Source organism: Uranotaenia lowii, chromosome 3 (assembly GCF_029784155.1).
Source record: "Uranotaenia lowii strain MFRU-FL chromosome 3, ASM2978415v1, whole genome shotgun sequence".
Lineage (NCBI taxonomy): Eukaryota > Metazoa > Arthropoda > Insecta > Diptera > Culicidae > Uranotaenia > Uranotaenia lowii.
The window spans coordinates 28,266,765-28,290,223 of record NC_073693.1 but is presented as its reverse complement, the minus strand read 5'-3'; the positions used below and the strand labels follow the sequence as shown (position 1 = coordinate 28,290,223).

The 23,459-nt window shown below is 38.3% G+C and overlaps 1 protein-coding gene across 2 annotated transcripts in view; it reads right to left on the bottom strand.

Annotated features, from left to right (window-relative positions):
• Positions 1-590: 590 nt before the first annotated feature.
• The window catches only part of LOC129751377 (uncharacterized), a 508,402-nt gene continuing 485,533 nt past the window's right edge, over positions 591-23,459 (bottom strand). For both annotated transcript variants that reach the window (XM_055746844.1, XM_055746845.1), the window contains one exon: positions 591-5,006. In XM_055746844.1, coding sequence (XP_055602819.1) covers positions 4,741-5,006 — 266 coding nt within the window. In that variant the 3' untranslated portion in view covers positions 591-4,740. The remainder of the gene's footprint in view (positions 5,007-23,459) is intronic.

The following is a 23,459-nucleotide window of genomic DNA, read 5'->3' as shown; positions in this document are numbered from 1 at the left end:
ATCTGAATTCTGAATCTGAATTCTGAATCTGAATTCTGAATCTGAATTCTGAATCTGAATTCTGAATCTGAATTCTGAATCTGAATTCTGAATCTGAATTCTGAATCTGAATTCTGAATCTGAATTCTGAATCTGAATTCTGAATTCTGAATCTGAATTCTGAATCTGAATTCTGAATCTGAATTCTGAATTCTGAATCTGAATTCTGAATCTGAATTCTGAATCTGAATTCTGAATCTGAATTCTGAATCTGAATTCTGAATCTGAATTCTGAATCTGAATTCTGAATCTGAATTCTGAATCTGAATTCTGAATCTGAATTCTGAATCTGAATTCTGAATCTGAATTCTGAATCTGAATTCTGAATCTGAATTCTGAATCTGAATTCTGAATCTGAATTCTGAATCTGAAATCTGAATCTGAATTCTGAATCTGAATTCTTAATCTGAATTCTGAATCTGAATTCTTAATCTGAATTCTTAATCTGAATTCTGAATCTGAATATGAGTTCTGAATCTGAATTTTGAATTCTGAATTCTGAATCCTGAATTCTGATTCCTAAACCTGTATTCTGAATTTGAAAACTGAATCTGAATTCTGCATCTGAAATTGAATCTAAATTATGTATGAGTATGTAGAAATGAAAAAAAAAACATAAATTCATTCTTCAACACGGGTAAAAAAAACGAAGGTCATAAAATCTTCATATAAATTCCCCCCAATGCAGTTTTCTGTACGGCTCTGCATTTTGTTGACACCCGGCATGGCTAAAGACACTATAATTTCATATATGAAATTATAGTGTCTTATAGGCATGGCGGACTCTGAAGGAAACGCCCATCCGCCATTTGCTGCATTGAAAAGCAAGAAGTGTAAGATATAAACACTGTTGCCGTATTTGCCCCAGCAGACTGAGAAACTGCCCAGACCACGGTGCGTCTTAGTAATGCCTTTTAGGTATTTGAGTTTGAGCCACTCATTGACAAGCGTGCTGATGGTTTATTGGATAGCGTTTGCGCCTTGGGATCTGAAGGTTTTTGGTTCGATTCCCGAGTCAATAAATTTTAATTTTTTATTTTGATTATCTCTAATTTATAAATGATTGCTGGTGCTGCTGCTTCGAGGCGCCACTAGCAACTTTTTTTTATGCCATAATAAGTATGATATGTATTTCGTAAAGAAAACGGTTTCAACTATTTTGTTTTTTTCCCGTTTTTGAAAGGGTTGTGTAGAGAAAAAAATGCATTCTTTTGAGACTAAAATCATTCTAATTGTGCAGCCCAGTTTCGCAAAAACGTTCTTGACATTTTTAAAATGGCACATACAAATCCACGGACATCAACAGAACTCGTCGAGCTGAGTCGATAGGTACCTATAAAGGTATGTCTAAGACCCATAATTAATGATCTCTCAAATCGACCGATAACCAAACCTTTCTGTTAGAAAGGCAAAAAGGTTTGATTTATTAGCCGTTTCGTAATGTTGTTAAGTAACAATGTCGCCATTGTATCAACAACGTAGTAGCAACGTGAAACTTGTTCTACCGAATCACACCAATGATCGTGGAGTTTGAACTGTCTTCTTTGGTATTCATCAAAAATTAATATTAAAAAAAAAATTATATTTGGAAATTCGTAATTATTGACAGTTTTCAAGCATTTCGGGTTCAACAATTCAAGGTGGATGTGAGTAGTCAAATAAGCTAAGCTAAGCTAAGCTAATTAACACGTCACCATGGGACTCATATTTTATACATGGTATACCGTCTTACGACACAACCTGATGAACAATATTCCTCCAACTCACTCGGTCCATTCGGCAATCGTTCTCCAACTTCTCGGGTATCCCACATGCGCCACATCACGCTCCACTTGGTCTAACCAATTGTCTTTTCCTACCGGATAGGCAGCGAACACTTGTTTTGCAGGACAGTCGTCCGGCATCCTTGCAACATGCCCTGCTCAGCGTGTTCGACCAGCTTTAACCACCTTCTGAACACTGGGTTTGCCATAGAGTCGCGCGAGCTCGTGGTTCGTCCTTCGCCACCACCTCCGTCTGGGGCCCATAATCAGGTGACGGTTCTGTTATTTAAGATAGCCACAACCCGGTAAATTTGAATCGGCAGAGAGGTAACTCAAATCGCCAGAGGGATCGTAACGATCTCTCTGGCGATTTTGCATCATCACATCGTTAGAGAGGAACACACCATACGCGTGCCTTGGGTGAGTGCCACGAATTAAGCTAAGACACGCCCTCCAGAGAAACACACGAACACAATCCGAATCGTGTTTGTATGTTTCCCTCCGAGACGCGTGTTCGCCTGCCTGAGAAGTCGACAGCTACGATTGAAAGCACACACGGGACACGGGGACAAAATGCGACCACAGTCGTCGTGGAGTGTCGCCGAAGTTAACCGTTTTATTCTAAGTTCGGTGACTCAACTCTCGATTTTTTGCATGCTCTGTCGATTTCTGAGAGGACGCGCTTACTGGGAACTGATTCACAATTTGCAACAATTTTTCTCTCTCTTAGCACTGGTTTCTCTCATTTTAAGTGATATTTACTCATTTTTCCGCACAATCTCTCTTTATCTCAGTTCCTCGGCGGAGTATCAAAACAGGATGAGGTGATGACCGCTAAGTAAGAGAGAAGAGAAAAGATTTTTTTGTTCTAGGACATTTTACGATTACTTGTGAGCTGAACAGAAGGACGTTCAAATTTGTAATGGAATTTCAAAGTTGCTTGGGTATTATCTCTAGGTAGATCCCAAGCCGTCACATCTGCAATAAAATTTCATTCGCTCGGGAATAATTGCCTATTTTCTCTCAGCACCCCTGTTAGAAACTGTAAAGCATCAAAAATCATCTGAACGGTGTGGCAGAGATTTTTGGAAACATTTTAGAAACAATCAATTTAAAAGTTGTGGAAAAAAACTAAAAAGTCGATAATATTCTCGATTTAGATTTTGTAGAACACTTAACAGTCTGAAAGAGCTTTTTAGCGATTTTGTTCAACGAGCAGTTGCCAACTATAATAAGTTTTCCTGGAAATGCATGTCAATAATGGTCATATTTAATTTCTTAAAACGATAATAAACAAATGTATCGTTTTATTTGACTCGAAAAATTGTTTTTTTAAAAACCTACTGAACCGGACGAGTATCTAAATCTAAATCGAATATTTATAGTAATCATCATTCTTAGATCGAACTCGAAAGTCATATTTCCATGAAAAAAAGAACGCTAAAAATACAAAGACTTTACTTGTTGTAAAAAAAAATACAAAAATTCTTTCGAAAACCTCCATAATTCCTTGATATTGCACGAGTGAACAAGTTGAGCTAAGAAGAACCCAACGCACAAGATTTGGCTACAGGTAACACGAACCAAGAGTTTAGTGTTGAGAGTGTGGTAACATTTTTCGTAGGGTAACCATCATCGAAAGGTCCTAAAGATGTGTTGTGCACTTTCATCTATTGGTTTCTTATGTCGGTTTTTTTGTGTGTTTTGTTTATAGTTTATCATTCGATTTTTTCTGATTGGGTTTTGCTCTCCTGCGATCGATGTCTAGGTTGTTTGATTTGTTTTCGGGATCCGTTTGTTAGTTTTGAAATTGGTAACAGCTTATGATTAGAAGGAAAGGTTAGTTATTTGCTAGTAGATTTTTTTTATTGGTTTTGTGAAGTTATGTGTGTGTTTGTTTGCTTTCAGTATAAGTAACGTTTTTTGTTAGTTTTTGTGTTTTTCTTTAAAAAAATATTTTTGGCTAGTTTCCGTTTTTGTCTTTCATATTCTTAGGATGGTTTTTAAAGAGTATTTTATTTCTACATTTAACTACGTTTTGAATCAATATTGAGGTGTACGCAGGATTTATTCTATAAAGAAATGCTCATTGTTTGAAATAATGTTTGTGATGTTTGTGAATTTTATTGTAAAAATACGGATTGATAAATCTAAGAAATCATTTTCAAATAACATTTATGCATTTAAAAAAAAAAGTTAAAACTGTTTATACTTTGAGAAAACTTGAACAAAATTGGATTTTATTACATTTTTCAGCGAAAAACTCCTTCCTACACCTCAAAAACCGACTCAGATTAGAAAAAACAATCAGAATAGAAAAACCGAAAACGAATCACAAGATTTTTGTAGAATAAAAATCTTACACTTTTTTCATAAAAAGATGTCGATCTTCAGCTATGTATATAATATAATAATACTTATTAGTTCTACAATATATCAAGTTCCACTTGGTTTTTTATAACATTGAAAGATTCCAGATTTCTCTTGTCTTTGCTTTGCTAGTTTTTTTTTAATATCCTTGTATCCATCATCGGTTTTCTCTATAGTTGCTTCGAAATTGCGTAGTAATATCTCTCTGTGTTTCCGTCGTGTTTTTTTCCTAATACTTTCCGATAGCAGTTTGACCCGCTTGGAAATTCCCACTCATCCCTTATACCCACTTAGTTAAACGCTAATTTCTATCTTGGAATGACCCACCTGTTTTGAAGTTGTATCTTAATACGTTTTGGCGATGTGGCAGACTGGAAGGCCCCCATCCTTTAGACTAGACTAGGGGACCTCCCCTTCGAGAGGACTCACGGGGCAGTACAGTGTGCGAAGTGTGTAGTTCAGCGCGATTCATTCAACAGTACGCCATGTCGTCCATGTCGATGTAGACAACTTGTCACACGGTCGTCTCCCGGTCGACGTGAATGTATTCGACCGGTTGCAGCCCGTGTCAGGAGTCCGGGTCGAAGAAGAGCGGCTCCTTCTTGTAGTCCTTCTTGGAGAGGGTACCATTGAGAGAGGCGGGGGCGGAGGCTTTCAGCTTTTCGCTGGCCTTCCGGCGCTTTTTCACTATCGCCAGCACGCAAAAGATGAGGCAAGCGGAGATGGCTGCTGCCAGGCAACCGAAGGCGGCGTACATTCCGCCGGGCAGTTCCATCAGCCGACTGCCGCACTCCTTCTCATTTTCGTCGAAACCGGACGGGCAGTTGGGACGACCTGTTAAGGATAAGATGAAAATAATTGTCTTTTGTATTTATCAGTGACTGGAATAAAAAATCATTATAATCTGTCAACTTTAATATCCATTGTTTAAGAAGTTGTAGAAAAGGCTGGTTCATTCGGCTGAAAGTCGTTCAGCAGATGGACATTAGACTAGGCTTGCCAGATACTTTCAGAAAAAAGCGGGACATTTCACGAAAATATGCGGGACACAGCCGAAAAAAGCGGGACATTTAAGAAAATCTTCAAAAAGCTTAATTGTGTAGCCCAACTTGTACGTTTACCATCAGCCCAAGTTGTTCATAGAAAGTAAATTGCGTTTTTTTAACACAGATTGATTTTGCTCAGTTTTTCTAACATGACTTCTATTTACACTTTTTTATCATATGTACCGTTATTTTCCATGGTTCTCGCAAATTAACACGTTATTTGAGAAAAAATATTGCAAGTCGTACATGTGCACATTGCAAAACTAATGTTTAATTTGTATAAAAATTAGTTTCGAAATTTGTTAAAAATTTTAAAACTCAAGAAAACTTTTATCTTTATTTACTTTGGGCAATTGAGTCGAACAAGGTAGTGACAAATATAAGGCAATTTACCAATATTCCGGCGAAAAAATAATCTCTATAATTCGATAATCTATAATTATTTGGAAGCCATTTAAAAAATATTTTCTTCATACATTGGTTGAACGTGCTCCAAGAACACTTAACTGAATAAGAATGTTACTATTATGCTAAAAGCTTTAGAGTTGATCAGTATTGTCTTATACCAACTGTGAAAAATGCTGCTTATTTTGAGAAAAAAACGTTTTTGAAAGATTTTCATTTCATAGAATAGATTTTCATTTCATAGAATTCGAATTGAGACTAAAGTTTGATTTTTTCAATAGTTAGTCAGTTAACTTAGTAAAAGGTTTTCAAGAAAAAAAAAAGCGGGACATTTTGTGGAAAAAGCGGGACAGCGGGACATTCAACAAAAAAGCGGGACATGTCCCACTTTTGCGGGACGGATGGCAACCCTACATTAGACGGAATCGACCACACGGATTTAAGTTTTTACCGACATTATTATTCCTAAAATATAATACGATACGAGCGATTGGCAATAGTCAGGGCTATTAAATCTAGGGGTGGAACAACTTTGACACAAAGTAGGCGCGGTGAAGAAGTGGGCACGGAAGCCAAAATTTTGACAGCCTATTACATTGTTTACGTTTTGTGTCAAAGAAAATCAATGAAAAGTAGGACGAAACAGTCGTGCTTTGGTAGTGGTGTTTTATATGACGTCACCATCAACTTGATTCAAATCTCGTTTAGTTTTGTTTTTAATACAATAACCAACAGTTACTATTTTCCCACTCCGTAATGTCGTCTTTGTAATCTGTCGACGACAAATATTAATATCGAGGTAAGTATATGGCCCTGATGGTCGGTTGCGGCTGGACGGATCGAACTAGCAGAACAAAAGGGTAAAGGGTTGGGAAAAACCTTTATCGCAGCGGTTGTGATGTACAATCTATACCGGTGGTATCCAACCGGGAAGGTTATCTTCATGGCACCGACTAGACCGCTGGTAAATCAGCAGATCGAAGCATGCTACAAGATCATGGGTATTGCCAAGGAAGATACCGCCGAAATGACGGGGAAACAGCTGAGGAAGAACCGCTCCGAGCTGTGGCAAACTAAACGGGTGTTCTATGTTACACCACAGGTGATGACGATTTTTTTCCTTTAAATTTTAACATATCTGATAATTTTACGTAATTTGTTTTTTCCAGGTCGTCTTAGCGGATATCAATTCTCCGGAACAAAACTTCCCCACCGATAGTATCAAACTGGTAGTGATCGATGAGGCCCACAAAGCTAAAGGTCGATACGTTTACACCGAGGTCATTAAAGCAATATCGGCTACCAATAAGCAGTTTCGTGTGCTAGCCTTGTCAGCAACACCAGGCCGTACCTTGGAGGATGTGGCCGAGGTTCTACGAAATCTGCTAATATCACACATCGAAGTTTGCCATCCTGGAGCGACATTTGCGTGAACATTTCGAAAACCATCCGGACTCGACCGGTGCACCCTCGCACTGCGAGCTGAGATTTTGGAGCTGTAGTGCCATTTCTTTTTGATCGTGTGCGTTCAAATGTTGCCACATCGTTTGCAGCAGGAATGTCATGTGCCGTGTAGCTAACGCCGATTGTCCCAGCCGCCTGGCCGTTCCCATCAGCTGTTGGAGAAGATCGATCTGTAAAACCGGCCAGCCGATGTTGCTCTCAAGTACCTGTTGTGGTTCAAGAACGAGCTTGTGCCCTGGGAAACTTTCCAGCATGAGTCGATAACTTTGGCCCCAGTCAGGGTTGGTGTTACTAACGGCAACGTGTCGCCAGGCAGCAAGTCGTTGGCAGAATGCGGCTTTTCTGTTGTAGCCTATTTTCTGGTACAGATCTGTGAGTACTTCAAACCGCCGAACCCGCTGTTGTTCGATCATGTTGAGGTTAATGTAAAGTACGTTTTGAAGGAACATTGCTACGTCCAAGTTTTTTCCCTGTTCAATACAGATTCTGGCTGCTTTCAGAGCAGCTTCTGTTTCGATAATACCTGCGCTACGATACTTGCTGTAATTAATAATCGCTTCTCGATAACGGGCTGGAATTTCCTCCGGCTGAAGAATGTTCGGAGGGAACTTCTGGGTAGTAGTTGATTTGTTAACCAGCGTTCCAGAATCGGTGAGCGAAGAACTTCCACTGGCCGTGCTGCCACCTGATCCAGATGAAAATGTTATCTGATAGAAGAAGCGGAGGTTTTGTTCGGAATCGATGCCGTTTCAGAATTCAGATTGATCACCATATCGGTTTTTTTCTGCCGTAGATTGTTACATTCAGCTCGGTTTGGTTGTCGAATTTGCCAACTGTTATCAAACCCAGCAGTCTCCGATGCGGCTGGAAATCACCCCAATCATTATTTTCCACTGGATGGTCTCTAATATATCGGACCCAAATATCTCGAGTTATTCCTGAAGAATCTGAAATTACAATGAATGATGTCAATTTTAATCAAGCAAAATTTACAACAGGGCAATTTCTTTACCAGGAATTTTGACGTTGTTCAGTCGCTGAATTCGTTCGAAAACACGCTGCAGAGATCGCGGCTTCAGTGGACCGATTCCGCGCACAAGGATTAGCAGACAACCGTGATGATAGTGATGCTGCTCGTAGTCTGGATGCGCCATTATCGGGTCACCATTGTCCATTTTCTTGCCAGCAGGTCTACACTGATTTGACACATCATCTTTTGTCGTCGACTCTTTTTTATGATTATTTTTCGCGATACGCCTCCCTTTTCTTCGTGCGTGCCACACACAGCTACCGTGATACCTGTGCGCTTGATGCACTTTGATCCGTTCTTGTTTTGTAAACAATGTCACAGCATGGCTGAGTGGGCTCTTTGACATTTTACACCACCCTAATCTAATAGCCCTGGGCAATAGTAACACATAAAACCCACTTTCATACTGATTAAAATTGAAACCAACAAAGGTTTAAATGCGCCAAGCGTGCAACTTCGAGTTTAAAACACCCAATACTGAGGAAATCAAACGGAGCGTGTATTGAGGCTGTCAAGGCGTTCACGCCAAGAAGAAATGCCATTTTATTTTCTGTGTTGGCGTGAACGGTCGCGGAAAAAGAATCGTGCCCTGAAATTGGCGACATGTGCCGCAAAAAAGCGGGTTTTACCGGTTCCTGAATTGAGGTTGGAGATCCACCAACATTGTCCAAGGTAGCAGGCACGTTTAACCCATAGTGGGAAGCATTAATTCTTTAAAGGCAGTTTCTAACCCAACAGGAACCTGAAAAGCGTGGTCCACGCAAGCCGCTCGGCAAGACACTCCACGGCAAACGAGCCCAGTGCCGCAGAGGGAGAAGAGGTTCATCAAAAGGAACTCTCGAGAAGGCCGCACACGCGCGTAAGTGCAATGTGGAATCATGTTTCGGCAATCATTCGCTTGTGTTTCTTCAGGGTCCCTTTTCGGAGTTTCATTCCTTCATCACTCCTGGAACCACCAAAGTCGAATGCCATAAAGATAGTAAAACGACTATAATCGAAACAAAAAAAAACTCCTGGAACCGAACCGCCGGAAGCAAAGGAGCAGCCCCATGGTAGTCCCCAGGAGGCGCCACAGGCGTAGGATGGTCGACTATCGAAGGCGGAGGCACCAATAGTGCCATGCAATCGGCGCTCTAGGCGTAGGGTGATCGAAAAGTGAAGCAAAGGTAACTGTGGTGTCATCCAACGGCGTCCCAGGAATAGGTCAGCTGACAATCGAGACAGAGGCACCCGGTGTGCCACTAAATCGGCATCCCAAACAAAAGGCGGTCGATTATCGAGACGTAGGATTCAGTAGGGCCACCCAATCAGCGCTCCAGGCGCAGGGCGGCTGTGAGCTGAAGCAAGCGCACCAGCAGTTGCGTTCAATGTGGCTCCTGCCCTCCAAGTCAAAGATAACATCACTATCGCCAGATAGGGACCTTAGGTTTGTTTATAAGTTTACAAGGTTAGTTTACAAGTGAGAGAGATTGGGAACACTGGTTAGAGTACGCCGCGAATTTTTCAAGCGATTAAAATTTGAATCGATATTGTGTGTTGTGATGGCTTTTAAATATATTTTTTTAACGTATTCGACGCATGAAATAGTAGTGGTCGCGAGTGCCGTCAATTTTTTCAATGGATCATGTTATTTAAGTAAAAAACGGGAAAAATGTGATTTGTGTTGTGATTAATGTTGGATCGATTACGTGGAGAAAAAATTTCAGAAGAAGCTTACTGTATGTGAAAACCAGGTGGTGCTTATTGTGCGATTTGTGAAAGCTTTCACAACTGTGTCTCCGCTAAATTTGATGCGATGTTTTACCCCACCAATATGTTTCATCGTCGAGTCACAAAGGATCAGCAAGATGAGTATTATTTCTATTTCTTAAGTGTGTTAGTGTAACATTCATGAAGTCGTGTATGCTTTCCCACTGAAATCTCCTTGACCTGATACAATGTAATTTTACAAAAAGGTTATCGTCACTGAATAAAGAAACAATTACAATTACAATTACAAAACATTGAATTGAATATCAAGACACATTTCCAATTCCCAGTGAGCTTTTTCCGTCTGACAGCTTTAGAAATTTGTACTACAACTTTAATGTCGAAGTCGATCAACTTAATTTTCACATCAGTGCACGGAAAATAATAAAAAGGTAAAATTTACCGAGATAGCCAAGGTGAACGCTCGTGAAAGCCAAAAAGGTAACTTCTACCTCTTCGAGGTGAAACTCACCTCACAGTGAGGTAAAGTTTACCTGAATCGAGGTTGGAAAAAAGGTATAATTCACCGAGAAAAAAGGTGAATCCAAAAAAGGTAAATCTTACCTCGTAGCGAGGTGAACTTCACCTGAATTGAGCTGGATAAAAAAGTATAATTCACCTAGAAAAAAAGGTAAATCCAAATAAGGTAAAACTTACCTCGTAGTAAGGTGGAGTTGACCTGGATTGAGCTAAACAAAACGGTACAATTCATCTCGAAAAAAGTAACTATTTGCCGAATCCGTTTATTGAGGTTAAGCTGTTTTGTCGTTCAGGAGGGAAGTTTTGCTTCGTACCCAAATGTGAAAATCGGAACAGAATGGTAAGTGTTTTCTTAGATATCAATTAGTTGTGATGGTTCTCGTTAAAAACTTTGCTTTTGTTTCAGACCGGCCCACAGAGCGAAGAAGGACATGAATGTGTTAACGCAATGCAGAAGGATTCAGCGGCCATGGTGGCTCGGGAGAACACGGAAGCCGAATTGTCACGAGCTTGGCAAAGAAAGGACTTGCCTCAACATTTTTTTAAAAACGGTGATACATTCTAATATCAGGTGAAAGTCCCAATTTATTTAAAATAAATATCAAATTTTGAATGAATTTTGTTTTATTTTTTTATTGAGGAAACCCATCAAACGAACTGGCATTTACCTTTTAAATCAGTGAATGGGAAAACGGTATTGTTTACTATTTTGCTAGGTGGATGCGAAAAAGGTAAAATTTACCTTTTTGCTAGCTGAATTTAAAAAAGGTAGAATTTACCTTTTTGCTAGGTGAATGAAAAAATGGTAAAATTTACCTCGAAAGAGGGGTGGAAAAAAAAACACCTCGCAAAAAGGTAAATTTTACCTTTTTTTTATTTTCCGTGTGAGTCGGTCGGGTTCCATTCTCATCGCATAGAGTAATCGATAATCGATGAATTGATACAGGTAAAGTAGGGTTGCCATCCGTCTCGCATTTATTAATTTTTTTTTATTTTAATACTACTTACAGTCCCGATTTTCAGCTGCTTTTAAATTAAAATTTACATCATGAATGAATGGAATGCACAATTGCTTAATCAATATGGTATGAAATCGTAATCTTATAGAATGGTTTAATAATCAAATAAATTTAACGGCTAATTCATTTGTTATCATAGATATACGTTATCTAATAGATTTAGTTTTTTCTATTGAACATAATATAAATATCAAATTTATTGTTTTAAAAGATCTCTATTTCATCACACTTTGTTTGATCGGTTTGTCGTTCTTAAAAATTCACGTTATTTTCTTAAAAGGACTATCTATAGTAGAATGTGTATTTGTTTTAGTACACTAAATTAAAGAACTTTTCTAACTACTGCACGTTCAAGTGTATAGCACGTGTAATAGTTATCTATGATATTTCGTAGGATCGCGTGAAAAAAATAACCTCGGAAGTTAAATACTGCAAATCAAACGACAGAGTTTTTAAATAGTGCATATTTTCGAGCCTATCTACACATTCACGATAAGAAATATCATCACTAGTGAATTTCACAACAAGTTTTAGTTATAACTTTCAGTTATTGTACTTGATACAGGGAAAACTTTGTGTATTTAGAAAATTATTCCGTTTCTTAATTTTCTTTTAGTTTTGTAATTTGAAGCGCAAGGTATTAAATACATTTGATTGATAAACCATAGTAAACTCCCTATTTTGATAATGATATCACTAAACATATTTTGAGTTTTATCAAATCGAATAAATTTTTATTACATTGGTAGAACTGGTAGCCCTAACTCAAGCAGAACGCATATTTCGTACTGTCTTTAAGTATTAGATTTTAGGCTAGCAGAGTTATAAATATTATCAGTAAAGTGCGCTAGATGAGAGAATGAAGTGTTATTCTGTATGAAAATAATGTAGTTGAAAGTAAAAGATTTATAGATATTCTTTTAAACGAAATTTGGTTTTATAATGACGTAGCATTTGTATCGGACATTTAACAAAAAGCGCACCTCAATAGAAAATTAAAGGTAGATAGCGCTGCAAAAACTTTTCAAATGAAAGCTTTTAATCGTTACAATACATTACGTTGTCTAAAATAGTTAACGCATTGTAGTGACATCTAGCGAGTAATTCACTTCGGAAAAACGTAGACCTTCAAGACAATTGCAGATTTTAAGATAAGTCTAGCGTAACATTTCAAAAGGGCGAAACTGCCAAATGTAAACAAATCGAGTCAACCGTCATTCCGGATGTACGCGGTTGCATTTTACCTAATTTACGCGGTTTCATCTTAAAATCACTTAAAACTTTCAAAAAATGAATAAAATTCAATTGGGTGAAACTTCCTGTTGATGCATTTTTGTTGGAACGTTAAGTTAAGCCTATTCAAAATGGGGTTTATTTTTCTTTTCGTGTAGGGCTAATAGGCGTAACTGAGTTGACCACGTGTGACAAAACGGCCTAATTAGTTTTTGCGTGTAGGACCAATGGGCGAAACTTCAAAACCAAAACAAAAACGGCCGATCAATTGGGCGAACTTGCAGGCGTAACTGAAATCGAAAACAAAAAAAGGCGAAACTCGAAAATCTCTGAAATTTAGTGAAAAAAGTTAAAAATTTTGATGACCAACGAATAATAAGTGAATATAATGCACATTTTTGGTTTTGTTGAACGAAAAGTGGTCGATTTTTTAAATAGGTTTTGATTAGTGTTCCAAAATTTCAAACGCGTTTTTCTCGTTTCGAGCTAACTGTTAGTTTCGCCCTTATGAAATGTTACGCTAGAAGTGTTTCCTATTGTTATTATTATTATTATTATTATTATTTATAAGAGAGATTTATTAGAGTAGGAAATATTGCAGTAATATTTCAACAAGGGATTTTTTCCCGTTGAATCTAGGCGTTACCTAAAAAACTTCTTGAATTATGCAAATTATTGTCTTAAAATCTGGATGTGAACGTGCTTGTTTTTTATCGTCTTATTGTAAATTTATTCTTATTTTTTATGTATAATCTTAAATTTTTACCGTGAAATTTTTTTTTCGATTCATGAGAACAGAGAATTTTCATCAATATTTTTCTATTTAAAGCTGTCAGAATTACATTTCAGGACATTATCTATGTAATGTTACTAGATTACTAACATTTGAAAACCGGTTTTTCAAGAATAAATAAAAGTAATAATAAATAAATAAAAAATATAATTTTAAATATATAGTTGTTTATAGATTCAGACAATGTATCTGCTTTAGTTTTCCAGGAAGACTTAAAACAGTTTCAAAATAACAGCGAATTTCCTAGCTTTTTGGAAAAATATGTTTAAAAATAGTTTTTATCCTACTTAATTTAAATTTTCAACATTGTAATTGACAGTTGAAAATGACAATATAATCGAACATAGCAAAAAATAGATTTGCAACGCAGATATTTTTAAAAAATGCTGAAAAAAAGACAAGATTTCTTTTTCATAAAAATAAATCAAATAAGTTAGAAACTTGTGATAATAGTTTCAAAATTTTGGTTTTCATTAACTTATTCCTTTCATCATGTGATCATGATAATCATCAGATTTAAAAATAGGATTAGAATTTGTTTTTTTTGTCAAATAGAGAAAAAAAAACCAAAAACAACAAAAGTTTGTAACTCTAGTAAAAGAAATTAGATGATGCCTTTCAGAACGATATTTATAACTAGCTTACATTTTGATTGATTGAAAATGTATTCTCTGAATGTGAGTTTTAGAAAAATCTTCAGAAATTTCAATAGGAAACAAAGGCTGCTGAAGTATATGAAGCATGCTGAGAGTACTCAATGTTAGTTATAATATATTTGCTACCAGTATGTTCACGAAAAATAAAATAAAAAGTTATTTTAAGTATCGTAAAGGATAAGATCAAACCATTATAATTTCGAAACTCAAATCTTCTGGAATTTGGTGATCCACTTAAATTTATCAAAAATTGTTTTGAGTTTTAGTTTAAACTACATTTGATTCTAGGCAGGGAGTTCATAATGCGAAAACTTGTAATAGTAACTCTTATGATCTTATTAATTGTTATTTATGTAGTTATTAAAAAATCATCTGAATTGAAGAGTTTCAATACGAAATCACAGGAGCTTAGGAGAATAGGATTTTAACATAAATTGCATAACACTAGTCAAAAGTGTTTCCTGATCATATCCTTTTACCCAATCCACACACAAAATTGTTTTGCTAGGATGCAGAGGTAACCTCGGTCTTAAAGCGTGAATTATTATTCTTTCAATTCTTTTTCTCTATTTTCCTTCTATCCATTGACTACTAGGACGTGGCCGGCGCCGTTATTGATGTGTAAAGAGAGAGCATAAGTTTTGTTCATTGTGGATGTGCTGTCAATCCCAGATACCATTCATTTGACCTCTGGACAAAATTGATGGCCTCGGTCAATCACGGAGTAGCAACCATTGGTGATGTGGAATTCGTTCTACTGAGCCACGCTTGCGATCATTGAATTTGAAATGCGTTTGTTTCATTATCGATCAAAAAAAATAAATTTAATGCTTGACGAAGTTTAAAAGGAACTGTTGATTTAGAATATTTTTCATGTTGCTTATTTTTTTTTATTTACATAGTATTCCGTCTTACGACATAACTTGACGAACATAATTCCTAAAATTCACTCGGTTCATAGCAACCGTTTTCCAATTTCTCGGGCACCCCACGTTCGCCAGATTTTTCATGTTGCATTTCAGGTTCAATGATTTAAGGTGGATGTGAGTAGTCAATCAAGCTAAGCTAAGCTAAGCTAAGTTTACAAGATTAGTTTACAAGTGTGTTGGGCATTTGACATCAAACCATAACAGCCGGGTGTTTGCTACCGTGAGTGGGTTCGTCCCACTAAAACCGAAAAATTTAAAAGATCCAGATCCAGATTTTAGCGTTCAAATTTTAAAGTTGTTGACGCCTTTAAATGAACCTGAGGCAGAAAAAAAGATAGCATTTTCAGCCGATTCCTTCGTATCTACGAATTCCGGGTAGTAAGGCGAGCATATCAGCTTTAACCAACGAAGGTATTGCTTAAAGCACCCATGACCCGAAAGGAACTGCGTCAGGTAGAAGTTGACCTCTCCATACTTCCGATTTACCCAGTCTGAAAGTCGAGGGATTAGTCTATTCTTTCATCTTGCGTTGTTCGATGCATCCCATTGCTCCTGCCACTTGAGCATTGACGCTGATTGGTTGAACTTTACTTATTCATCTAACAGCTCTTGCTTCGTAACACTCCATATCCTCGGCCAGAGTTATGCCAATGGGAATCATCCTCGCGATGACACATGCTGCACCTGCTGATATGGTCCTATATGTACAGGAAACTCGCATGGCTATCAGCCGATATAGGGCTGAGCTCAATGCTGCTCCTCCGTATCGTAGTTTCGACAGTGCTACGCTCGCAAGGAGACATCTCTTGCTTCTCTTCGGACCATGGCAGTTCGGCATAATCCAGGCCAATTAATCGATGACTTTTGATGCACTTTCACTACAGTATTTGACATCCGCACCACTCCAAAGTATTTCGGTTGTTTTTTCAAAGATATCGTGTGTCCTCCAACAGTAATCTCCATATGCGGCACAACTCTTTTGATGGTCACGAGCAGAACTTCGGTTTTATGGTCCTTCCATTCAGATGCCAACCCTTTCTACGGGCACCGGTCTTCTACCTCATCGATTGTTTCGCCGATCATGAGCATAATATCATCAAAAAATCCGACTGACAGTAGATCGTAACCCACTTTCGGTTTCGTACGTCTGGACTCGATTTCCGAAGAAGCTTCCTATTATCCTGCAGAGGGTGTTAGGAACACGCATCCTGTGAAGCGCTTTGACAAAAGCTTCCCGGCTGGCATTGTTGAATGCATTCTTAACGTCGATCGTCACAATAGCATAGTAACGAACACCTGTACGCTTCTTTTTATATGCGCGCTCCGCTTACTCTGTAACCATTCGGATGGCATCCACCGTAGATCTCCCTTTCCGAAAACCGAACTGTCTGTCCATCAGTTCACTTTCGCATTCTGTGTAGATAATAATTCTTTTGAATATTGAATATGATGGATGCCCTAGGAATTTCCAAGGTTTCAGTAGTAGCACCAATTTCGTCGTTTTCCACGAATTGGGAAAAGATCCCTCGTCGAGACACTTTTGTTGCACCACTCTGAAAGTATCCGGAATGGTCTGTACCGCTACCTTCAGCACTGCATTTGGGATTCCGTCCGGACCAGGGGTCTTAAAGGGCGAACATGAAATTATTGCGACACATCCAACAGGGCATAACTTTTTTACCATTGGTTAAAAATCAACCAAATTTTGCACACTTTCTCAATGATGTGTATTGTTTATATGCTGCTCAAAGTCGTGTTTTTCAATTCAACGAAAATGGAGGTGAACCAACGCAAGTCGAGAAAACAAATTCTTTCCAATCACCTGGAATTTTCTGAGCTGTCGCACCGGAAGTTGGGAAAAATATTGAACATTCACCATTCAACCGTCTCCAGAGTGTTGATAGTGGTTCCAGGAGCAGTTGACGTTGAATTACGGCAAAGGTGCTGGAAGAAAACCGGGACCGGAGAACAAAAAGACGGAGGGAAAGGTGAAGCGGATGATTAAAGCAGATCCCAACGTCTCAAGCTGTGATTTAGCTTAGCTAGCTTAGCTTGATTAACTACTCACATCCACCTTAAACCGTAAAACTCGAAGTGCATGGTTGTAGAAAATGTATGCATTGTTGGTCCCAAAAACATATGATAACAATCACTTCGAGGTCCACGATCGCTGGCGTGGCTCAGTAGAACAAGTTCCACATTGCCAATGGTTGCTACTCCGTGATTGACCGAGGCCATCAATTTTGATCAGAGGTCAAATGAATGGGGCTTGGGATTAGCAGCTCATTCACACTGCACAAAACTGATGCTCTCTCTTTTAACGTCAATAACGGCGCCGGCCACGTCCTAGTAGTCAATAGATAGATTGGAAGAAAGAGAAAAGGATGAAAGATCTATTTTGTGCTTTAGGACCGAGGTTACCTCTGCATCCTAGCAAAATAATTTTGGTTGGGAGAGGGGTTGAAGGAATTGATTGGGAGACACTTTTGACTAGTGTAACGATGAACCTTAAAATTTTTTTTCTAACTCCTATTAGTTCCTATTGAAAGCTTTCAGTTCATTGAAAGGCTTGAGTATGTTAAGTTTAATGGTGACAAAAATGAACTATGAAGGGACTCTACAAATTCTTGTTTCTTATTGCTTCTTATTTCGAGTGAAAATTTTAATGCATAGTGCCGCAAAAATTGTCTCCTGATATTTAAAATAAGGATAGTAAACTCGAGAGTAGTAGTTTGAATAAACACAACTTTGTTAATTTAAAATCTCTTATACATTTAGATACAAGATTCGGATTCAGTTCATAAAATCACAAAAAAAACATGTATTTATCATAGAAACGATATTGTGAGCGCAAAATAAGTGTGTATTAAATGCTTACAAATTGTCTTTCGAAACTTCAAAATTATGTTTTAGGAATATTAAGAGCATCGTATGACTAATAAAATCACATGACATAATTTATATCATTTATTTTTTATCGCAGCCTCATTCACAAAGACGACCGAATTTTACATCACAAACAATGCTTTCTTTTTTGTGCATAAAATATGACACAAAATTATATCACTGAAAATCTAATTTTATGTGTGACAAATGCGATGCTACAGATATGTGCGTCTTAATTGACATAAATTTACATTTTAATCAGTTTTAATTCATATCTTTTAGCGGTTTTGGCTTCGATCTATTATGTTAACGATTTAAATTTATGTCAAAATGGATGCTTCAGTTTTGTGCATCCAATTTGACCTAAATTTACACCAAAAAATTAATAGTGTGTTTGAGTTTATCATATTGTATGTTATTTTGAAATTGAAAAATAATATTAATGCATCATCAATCAATAAAAAATGCATCAGTGGCTTATGGTGCAATATGTTAGATTCAACTTCTGTGTGGTTGAATTGAATTTATCGATTAAAGCTACAAATGCAGAATTTGTTGAAACCAAAGTATAAAAGGTTCAAATTTCGGTCTTTTTTGTAGCGCTTAAATAACTGGAAACCAACGATTAAAAAAAAAATTAGAAGGAAAGTATAAGAGAGATAGAGTAAATTTTGAAAACTTATTAAAGATAAATACTTAGCTTGAGATTTTGCTTGCTATTAACTGCGGCCCTATCCGGCCAATGAATGGCATAACGGTCGAACTCCGTGATTGGTTCCTTAAACCCAAAGGGCCCTTTCTCTCCCTTATAGGCAGCCCTATTATTGGTTTGTACTGCCTTCAACGATGTCCTCCATCCCGATAGAAACGATTTATATTTGCTCGATTACTATCAAAACTCAGGTCCTCCGTCAGCTTCTGGGAAACAGCAAAGATGACCAATTAACTCGGAAAACGGTATCCGGAAACACAGCTAAATGACGCTTGTACGAATTCCCTGAGGATGGCCGATCCATTTCACTTGAAATCCTAATTTGCCACATTTTCGCTTTTCGAAAATTTGCTGCCAGAAAAAATACATCCATTTGCGGTTATTTTCAACTGGAACTTCCTTATTCAAACTTTTTTTTTTAGTAAAAATATCACAATTATTATTCAAACTTGATTCTTCCTCAGTAAGAACGACTTTTTCACGGAACGAAAATTTTTGACGTCCGCGCGAGTCAACGCCTACTCAATCCAGATCCCAACGTCTCAAGCCGTGATTTGGCTAAAAAGATCGGCATGTCGCAGAGCTACGTCCAGAATGCAAAGAAGAGAGCTGGACTACATACATACAAGGTAGAGAACTTCCCAAATCGCGATGAGCGGCAACAATCGACGGCTAAAACTCGGGCACGGAAGCTTTACGAGGAGATGCTGACAAAATAAGGCTGCTGTGTGATGGACGACGAAACGTAGATAAACTCCAATTTAAAGAAAATTCCGAGGTTGGAATTTTTCACCGGCAAGAGCAAGTTCGATGTGGACGACAAATTTAAGAAGAAGAAAATGTCGAAGTTCGCCTCCAAATATCTCGTTTGGCAGACCATCTGCTCTTGCGGACTGAGGAGTGAGCTTTTCGTGACAAAGGGCACAGTTTAAAATGGCGAGATCTACAAATCTGAATGCCTTGAGAAGCGCCTCTTGCCGTTCTTGCAACCGTACGACGATGCTCCGTTATTTTGGCCAGATTGAGCATCATGTCACTATTCTAAAATTGTCCTGGAGTGGTATGAGGCCAATTCTGCCCATTTGATCCACACAGAAAAAATTATTTTCTGTAAAATTACAGCAAATATCCTGTAACAAAAAGGAGCAGGACATTTACCGCAATTTTACAGGACGGAATAAAATTACGTGTTGTGTGTTTTTAAAGTGACTAAATTTTTTACAGGCTTCTTTAAAATTACAGGACTAATAATTTGGAAAGAGATTCCTATTGGAATTTGTTTTGTTTATTTTTTTCTCATTCAATGGTGATTTTTTTTTTCTAAATAAAAACAATCTTTTTGTGCTAATTATTATTTATTATTATTTAATCGCACTCTGTGGATTTTCCTCTTACATACTACAGGATTACGCTTGGGTGGGATCCAACCTTGAATAGAACCCATCTCCATACAGGTGGACAACTAAAATCCGCTTGAATTTAACCAGGTAGGTTGTAGGTGGTCAGTCTTTTTCCAACGTGCAAATAATTCTATGCATCAAACCGAGCGTAGAAAACGTATGAGAAAAACCAAAGGCCAACCGTAAACCACTTTTCCGATTCATCTTTCATCAGGTTTATTTTGAGCTGGAGAAAAAAGTTTAAAAGTTAAGAACCTGTTATGTATGTTAATTAAAAAAAAAGTTACCTTTAAACCAATTGATCTAACTGCTGTTTTCGGAATAATTGTCACTTTCGCTTTGCTGACTTCTGTGGTTTCCTGAATAGCGGATACTATAGTTGCGACTAATGTGTTTCTTTTGCTATCGTGGAGAATGTTGGCCTGGGGTGGATTGACGGGCGATTGCAAGGGAAAATCTTCAATTGCTTGCAATTTGCATCAAAATATATAGGTGGTTGATAACTCAACGTGTGCTATGTTGTGCTCGTCATATCGGGTATTACAGATGAGGTTGACCCAGCTGCTTCCGCGAGAGCTTCTTGGTGACCTCCAGCAAAGTTATTGGAGTGTGAAATAAAATTATCTGATTTCACTATTCAGGTCGATGCTGATCCACTGTCAATTAGATGAGAACTAGATTGTTATAGGAAATTAAGAAATTTATAGAAAAAAAACTTACCAGTATGGCCCATCTCGTGAAGCTGATGATTGATGGTTGAAATGATGATGATGGTGTTAGTAGTTATAATTCGGCATCACAGAAGAGCTCGTTTAATCAAGACCGGCATCTCTAGCTGCATCATTCTGGATTCACCTGTTACATAATCTCTCTAGTTTGCTGTAGTTGAACTTAAGTGAAAATTTCTCCTGCTCCTTCACTTTAGTATTTTTTCAATGAAACAATCAAACGATTTTCGCAAACTGGATTCCAGTTCGTTTGCCTAAGTTGCTAGTTCAACTAAGAATGAGTTTGCATATGATGCATATGATGGTTATGCGATATAAATGGAACTGAACCCATACTTTCGGTGGTGTGCTGAGAAGAAAATACAGATAGCGGAATCATGGACGAGTTTGGAGGTATCGCAATCACTTCTCAACACCCGGAAATGAAGAGCAGCAATACTTTCAGGTCCAGTTCAACTGTGTCCATATTCTCCGCCAGTACCAAATCCTCGATCGTACTGGGTAAAGCTAAAATTGATTAACATTTTTAAATTCAATTAATAATAGAACAAAATTGAGGCTAGAAGAAACTTACTCACGGTCAATTTTAAAAGCACTTCTTCACTACCTTACGCCTTAATATAAATGGACCATTGGAATTTCTCCCGGTTAACTTAGAGAGGGAATCCCAACTGATGCGGTTCCAGTGCTTCTGGGAGTCGACAATCGAGGGCCGGATAACGTCACGCCGCATGCTCCTATGCCCGAGAGCAATCTCCTGCGGTCCACGGACGAAGCCAGCGAAATTAGTTTTGTTCGGCTTTTGTCGGACATCGCGTTTAGTTCGTTTAGTCCCGGGTAATACATGATACTTCCGCTTAGCTATTTGTACACGTCACGAATGCTAAACAATAATAGGAATAATATCTGATTATTTATGGATAAGGATGGCGTATGAACTTGTTAGGACTTGGCTCGCAGAGAATATTTTACTTACGCTAAGTTCATCCAGCCCAGAAAACGAGGAAAAGGGAGCGCACAGGAGTATTTTGTCGAATTTAGTTGACCACTTATTGTTGATGTTGTCGTTTTTGATGGCTTGCGCTTACGGAGCAAGACTATTTTTGCTAGAAGCTGTTTTTTTTGTCAAGATGACGGCTGTGTAACGTATTATCGCTACGCATACGCGTAGCTTATCCACCGGATGTCATTCCGGTTTATCTCCAAAGCACTTCCACTTAACGGAACAAATAGTTGCAAACACAGAGGATTTTTTTGTTTTCATTAAAAATCTGATAAATTTCACAGACCTGTAATTTGAAACTAACCTGCAAATAATCTGCTCACTTAAAAATAATGGACTGTGACCTGTAAAACTATGGCAAATGTCATGCTCCTTTTTGTTACAGGACATTTGCTTTAATTATAAATGACTTTTCATTTGATTTTAAACAAATCAGCTTAAAATTACACGTTCTTTTGATTACAGGATGTTTTATTTTACAGGGTATCATTTTCAATGACACGTAATTGTCATTATTTTTTTCTGTGCAAAGGACTGAACCTGTCAAACCGTCCGGAACTGTGCCCGGAGGAGCAGTTCTGGGTAATAATATAGCGAGAACTTCGGAAAAGCAAGAAGACATTCAAAGACGAGAAGAACATGTTAAGAAAATGGAAAAAAAACTGAAAAACTGGTACCGGATCACACTGTAAAGACATCGAGGACATCGAGCGAAAATACGTTGAATTTTGCACTGAAGGATCCATCGACTAATTTTTCTTTTGATTTTTGAAGTAAATGTATGTATAAAACTACCCTGAAATTTTGGTTTGATTTTAAACATTATAAGAAAATTGGCATGACAATTTCGGTGTCGCAATAATTTCGTTATTCACCGCAAGTTTCTTAGCGATAGCCACAAGTTTCTCGTTAGTTACTGGCTCGATATCGTAGGCTCTCGCGTCGTACGGGGTAAGTAAGCACTGCGTTGGACCATGCTGCAGGAAAAGATGTGCAACAATCTCTTTCAGTTTTTCCGGACACTTTTCGGTCGGAGATCGAACTTGCTGATGACTAACCGTCGCCTAAACCACCACCTCCGAAGCACCCGAAACAGCTTCCAACCGTTAAAGACAAGCTTTCGCATGCTAACCGCAGCGCAACTATAAAGCACGAGAATAGCCTATCGACTTGTAACTTCACGGCATTTCGTTCTGTTGCTTTAACGCTTCGAGTGCTTCGAAAAGTTGAAGGGCAACGTTTAGCTGCATTCATCAAATCTTGCTCTGACTTTAACTGGAATTGCTGGCAACTAACCGTGCGTGTCGCCCAAAACACTTTCTCCAAAGCCGCAGAAAATTCATACTCCAGGCTTGGATCAACTTGCTTACGCGGGCTGTTCGCAGCGTAGCTCCACACCCCGAAAGTAACTCTTCTTACAACCGCCGATCTGGAATCTTCTGGCTGACCTGGAGCACCTCGTGGCCTCTGTGCTGGTGTTTGTCTGTGCTTGGATCAGCTGCTGTATGCTAACAGTAACGCACAGCCAAAACACGAGAGTAACCCTCTCAGCTATATGTTCGACCCAATTGTCCCGGGTTGGACCTCCCGACCTTCGCGCTGATGCTTCCCGGTTACGGAACCAGGGGCTCCTCCCGGCCGAAGGTCATGAGCTCGCGCGTGCTAACCGCAAAGTGGCTCGTGACGGCATCGAGATTAACTCTCTCGGTTCACGAACCTCCCGGAATTCGGCCTCTTGCGGAAACTCACGAGGT